The sequence below is a fragment of the Helicoverpa armigera genome, chromosome 19 (genome assembly GCF_030705265.1).
Source record: "Helicoverpa armigera isolate CAAS_96S chromosome 19, ASM3070526v1, whole genome shotgun sequence".
NCBI classification, from domain to species: Eukaryota; Metazoa; Arthropoda; class Insecta; order Lepidoptera; family Noctuidae; genus Helicoverpa; species Helicoverpa armigera.
Genome location: NC_087138.1, coordinates 9,872,092 through 9,878,061, shown reverse-complemented (window position 1 = coordinate 9,878,061; position 5,970 = coordinate 9,872,092). Strand labels below are relative to the sequence as shown.

Sequence of the window (5,970 nt, the reverse complement as noted above, 5' to 3'; positions counted from 1 at the left end):
TATTATACTAGATTGTACCTCTTTTTACATTCTTAGTCCACACTTTTATTTATTGTCCGCGTACCCCGAGCTAGAAACTATGTACTTAAGGAGTATTTAATTCTTAGATACTATCAATGTCAATTTGAAAAGACGTATGAGAAAATAATGAAAAACTATATTTAATAATAAAAAGCTTTGAATGTTGTTTTATTTTTTGAAACGCTTTATCTGACTCCTTAATAATTTCTCCGTGAATAACTAGTATTTTCGTAAACGACTGTACCCATAACAAAAAGTGATAAGAACACGTCATGCTCGGACGACGTCACTGTCACACGAATGAAAGTTGTATATTTACAAGCCGACGCACACATAGGGCCGCGCGCAAATCTGAGTTGAACTATCTATACTTGATGGGAATGATGACAAACGTCAAATTAAAAAAAATAATGCTTTTACTTTACCATGGGGTCATTATAGTTCCCTATTCTAATCTGAACCAAAAATTTATTACTATTTTTTTTTTTAATAGGATAATTATATTATTATTTTTTGTAATAAAATTAAGTCATAATGTATTTTTTATTTTTGAAATGAAATAAATATTTTGTATTCAACTGATTTGTGTTTAATTGTTATTGATACATACCTATTTATCTCGAATATAGAAGCTGTGATATCCTAGTGGTGAGACCGTGGAACTGTCGAAGGTTTCGATTTCGAATCCAAGGCACACGCTGACTTTTCGAGTGTTCTGTTTATTTTATAAAATAAATATCACAGTTTCAGTGTTTTGGAAAGTAAGTAAAAATTTGGGTCATGGGCCTGATCTCTCTCCGGCCGTCAGATTGGGGCTGTGAGAGTAAGAGAACAGAGACTGCACCTTGTTTAGTGGCTCTAGCCGCTGTGGCCGAAATCAGTCATTAGGACAACTTTTATTTCGATTTAACTGAATAATTAAACAAGTATAATTAAATAATTTATTTTAATTTTCACAATAAATATACAAAGGGACCAGTCACTAAGTACTAAAAAATAAACTATTAATAAAACTAAATAACAAACTATTTCTGTACTACTAAAAAGTGAACTACTATACTAAACTTAGGGCTATTATTTTAATTACAAATTAAAATGTACATTGTAAAGTATTATTTACAAGCTAATAAACAAAAAGTCTTATTCTTTATCTACAACTAAACATACACATCTATTTGCTTAATTTCTTTACAATTTTACCAACTAAATATTCAGTTTCAGTCATAATATCATCATATTCACTAGTCACTAAATACTGCACATTCACACTTGCATCTTCAGGATTAGATGATATTTCATCCATATTGCCACCGTCCAAGTCATAAATTATAATTTTTATTACGCGTTGCGCACGATCCGATTCTTTACGCATGATAAAAGATTTAGTTTTCAAAGATTTTGATTTAACTTTCCTCTTCTTTAATGTTTGTCTCTTTGCTTTTTCAAGACGATATTCCTCTTGTGCTGCTGCTGCTACTTCAGCATACCAACTCTCCCTATCTTGGGCAAAATTAAAAGGATGAGTTATAGGATCATTGATGTCGTCCATCATGTTCTGAAAAAAAAAAAACTTTATAAGTGAATGGCAGCAATTAACAATAATATTTAATAATAATGAAAATTCTCATTTTACTCACTTGTAAATTTATTCCCTCCGAATCGTTATTCAATGACGAAGTTCTGTTAGGATCCATAATATTAAAATCCGGACTGTAGCATGGTGATCTCGACATGATTCTGAAATTAATAACAAGATTGTCATAAATGAAATTAAAAGTATAAGACAAGTTAAATATTATTGGAAAATACTTACCTCAAAATAACTAAATTGTAAACAAAGGACAGAGAAAGGAAGTTGACTCAAACTACAGCTGCAGACTGAAAAATATTTAAGACGTTAGTCATGTTAGATACACATTTTATAATTTAAAAATTAATGTCTCAAATAACATAATTGATGCTTGTGGTATTTTAATGATTTATCTTAACAAGTCTAAACCTGTCAACTGTAATGTGTTTTATGGATGCCCTAACTGTCTGACGTAAACGCCATCTCCAACAACTTAGAAACTCTGAACAGACTTGGACTTGTTCTTGTACTCAATGTATTTTGGTGTAAATTACTAGATATAAATATTTAGGCTGCCTATTCATTGCGGCAATCGGTATGATGAAGTTGATCAAGCAACCCATATCTCTGAAAGTTAATAATATCGATTTTAATGAATCTTCTCGCTCAATCAGACACAGTGCTTTATTGCCTAATACGATTCGATGTATAATATGCGGTCCTTCCAATTGTGGTAAAACTAATGCCATGATTAGTTTACTGGTACATGAAAATGGTTTAAAATTTCAAAATCTTTATCTTTACTCGAAAACTTCTTTTCAATCAAAATATCGTTTCTTGACTGAAGTATTAAAAAGAGTGCCGCAGATTAACTTTTACGAGTTCAATGATGATAAAGATGTAATTTCTCCGAGTGAAGCTTTAGCAAATTCTGTATTTATTTTTGATGATGTTGCATGTGAAAATCAAATAAATATCCGCAATTATTTCTGTATGGGTAGACATAAACAAATAGACTGTTTCTATTTATCTCAAACTTATTCTAAAATTCCGAAGCAATTGTTACGTGACAATGTTAATTTTCTTATTATATTCAAACAAGATGATGTAAATTTAAAGCATATTTATGAAGAGAATGTTAGTTCTGATTTACAATGGAAAGAGTTTAAAATCTTTGTCAAACTGTTTGGAGTAAACCTTATAATTTTCTACTTATTAATAAAGAATCGTCATTAAATAACGGAAGGTACAGACAGAATTTTGATATGTTTTTTAATTTTGACTGACTGTTTATATGTACATTTAAGCAATTAACATGCAAAATCAAATTCAGTATAATTTGTTCTTTAGCGTAATACAGTTGTTATGATAGGTACAACATGGAGAAAAATATTAAAATAGAATTAATGAAGTCTGTAGACTCCATAAAGAATAAAATAAAACAAATGAAAAACCAGGAACACTCAATGAACTTGTCACTTGACAAAATGTTAAAACCTGTCACAGATCCCCTTAAAACCCTAGTCGATTCGAAAAAAACAATAGAAAAAATACAAAATTTAGAAAATACTCACTCTAATTTTGAAGAAATGGAATTGGATGACATTAATACTAGCTCATCTACAAAGTTTGAAGAATGCTGCGAACCAGAACTGAATTCTAAACAGTTCGTTAAAAAGTCTCCCCAGACAGAATTACTGGATGATTTAGAAATATCATTAGAGGGCAGTGACATCCATGATATTTATGATGGGGTAAATATACCATTTGGAATAAGGAGTGCAAACAAAAAATTACTAATGGGTAATTCAATAGTTTCATTTTCTAAAATAGATAGTGTGAATGATGATAATGTCATTTTAATTAAAGTTGGCGACAAAAGCTACAATTTAACCCCTGGTTTAAAAGAACTTTTACTTCGAAGAAAACCTGATTTGAAACTAATATCGAGCAAAGATAAACTTGTCTATAAAGATATGTTGCATTATACAAATGCACATAAGAGATTTCAATCCTAATGGACAAATTAGAGGCGATAAAGGTATAAAATATCGTGAAATAATTAAACCATTGTTTTCTGAATCGTTAAACAATAATACTATCACTAAATTTGGAGGAAGCTTACCAACGCTAAAGACATACAAACATAACACGGACTTGATATATTGGGATGATCCTAACGAATTGGTTGACAGATTGAAACTATTAATTGCTTCCCGAGATGCTGGTAATACAAACCATGATAATGAAATTTTATCAATAATCGAAGAATTAAAAGAAGTTGATATAATTAAACCATAAATAGTCATAATAATATACTTGTTATTCAGTATAATAGCTGAGTTTAAGACAAGTATACCTACTGAATTGTGAACATGAGCAAAGCTGATGTGGTAAACGAAATTCATAAAAATGCAAGGGTGAACTATCCACGAAGACATGTTATCATGAAAGATATAGATGACTTGTGGCAAGCAGACTTAATTGATATGCAATCAATTTCAAAAGAAAATAAAAATTACAGATATATTCTTGTCGTTATTGATACATTTTCGAAATATGCTTGGGCCTTTCCTATGAGAAGTAAAACCAAAGAAGATTTGTGTAACTCTTTCAAAACTTTGTTGAATAAAGGACGTGTTCCTAAAAATCTACAAACGGATAATGGAGCAGAATTTTATAATAACAAATTTCAGAAGCTTATGAAATCATATAATATTAACCATTATTCAACCTTCTCAACAAAAAAGGCTTCAATAGTTGAACGATTTATCAGGACATTGAAATCTAAAGTTTATAAGGAATTTAGTTTAAATGGCAATTACAATTGGATAAATAATATCCTAAATGATGTTATTTACAAATACAATCACACTCGCCATCGCACTATTAATGAAATTCCTGCTAATGTGGACAATATTAATAAAAAAATGATGTTAGAAAGGTATTTAAAGTTGCTAAAAAAATATAATTTAAACAGCAAGTACAAAGTAGGTGATTATGTGCGTATCAGTAAATACAAAGGAACATTTGAAAAAGGTTACACTCCCAACTGGTCAACGGAAATATTTAAAATTCGTAAAATACAAAAAACAGCTCCCATAACCTACTTAATTGAAGATACTATCAGAGGTCGCCCTATTTTAGGTGCATTTTACACCCAAGAACTTCAAAAAACAAAACATCCCGATATTTATCTAGTTGAGAAAGTTCTTAGAAGAAAAGGTAACAGAGTTTTAGTAAAATGGTTAGGTTTGTCTTCAGCTGAAAGCAGTTGGATTGATAAATCGAATGTAATATTATAAATAATATTAATAACAAACTGGAATCGATAACTATTTATTAAATTATTTTAAACTGGAATCATCAGTCGTATAATGTGTTTTGGAGAGAGTAGTCTTCTCAATTGGCTTATTAATAATTTACCATTTGAATTACACTTACCAGGATATAATTACTGTGGTCCTGGTACTAAATTAATAAAAGACTAGCAAAGGAGATAACGGTGTAAATAAGTTGGACGAATATTGCAAAGATCACGATATTGCATATCACAAGTCATCAAACTTGAAAGATCGACATAAGGCTGATTTAATTTTGTTAAAATGGCGAAACAGCGAGCGGTTGCTTCCGATGCCAGTACAGGCGAAAACTCGCAGCACGCTTAGTAAGTAAGGCTATGTCGGCAAAATTAAAACTGGTTCTGGTTTGAGGAAAAGCGTTCTCCAAAAGTTACATCTGGAAAAGGATTAAAAGTAAATTAAAACTGTTATTACAAAAGCAAAAAGACACATAAAAAAATTAAAACCTAAGAGCAAGAAAATGGCTATAGAATTAGCTATTGCTGCTACCAGAGAATTAGCTGATGATTCATCGATTAAGCTCCCTCGTGTTATTCCTATTCCAAAAACTGGGGGAGTACTACCTCTGATTCCTATTTTGCGGGATTATCAGCAGCGGAGCTTTAGCAGGCGGTGCAGCGGGTATTGCCAAAACCATAAATGAATTCAAAATGGCTAAAAGCTGTATGAGGAAACGAGAAGACACAATGAAAAAATGGAAGCTTTATGTATTGGGAAAGGACTACATCTTAAACCACATAAGGACGGTCTTGGAATTTTCGTGTCAAAAGAAAAAAACTAAAATATCGGCTACCCAAAAGGGCCTTAACTAACTTTGACATTTTAAAGTATGGAAATAGAATTCCTTATTTTAGAGGTGTCTTTATGAGAGATGAGCTCCCTAAATATCCATATAAAAAAGAATGTGGAGTTATTAATTTAGATAGTTCTAAAAACCCTGGTTCTCATTGGGTAGCCTATGCAAAATGTAATGATTATGTTGAGTATTTCGACAGTTATGGAAATCTTAAACCTCCA

At 30.8% G+C, this 5,970-nt stretch overlaps 1 protein-coding gene across 1 annotated transcript; it reads right to left on the bottom strand.

The window, feature by feature from the left end:
* Positions 1–539: 539 nt before the first annotated feature.
* LOC135118185 (uncharacterized) lies at positions 540–1,858 on the bottom strand. The gene is made up of 3 exons (XM_064039459.1): positions 1,835–1,858; positions 1,659–1,758; positions 540–1,576 (listed from the first exon to the last, which is right to left on the bottom strand). Exons 2-3 carry the CDS (start codon positions 1,752–1,754, stop codon positions 1,193–1,195), a joined length of 480 nt encoding a protein of 159 aa, XP_063895529.1. The 5' UTR covers positions 1,755–1,758; positions 1,835–1,858; the 3' UTR covers positions 540–1,192.
* Positions 1,859–5,970: the final 4,112 nt, after the last annotated feature.

Bases quoted from the DNA above. Each gene is read 5' to 3' on its own strand.
- LOC135118185 (XM_064039459.1), bottom strand. From the start codon at position 1,754: ATGTCGAGATCACCATGCTACAGTCCGGATTTTAATATTATGGATCCT. The intron at 1,577-1,658 runs GTGAGTAAAATG...TTTTTTTTTCAG, and splicing joins CGGAGGGAATAAATTTACAA to AACATGATGGACGACATCAA.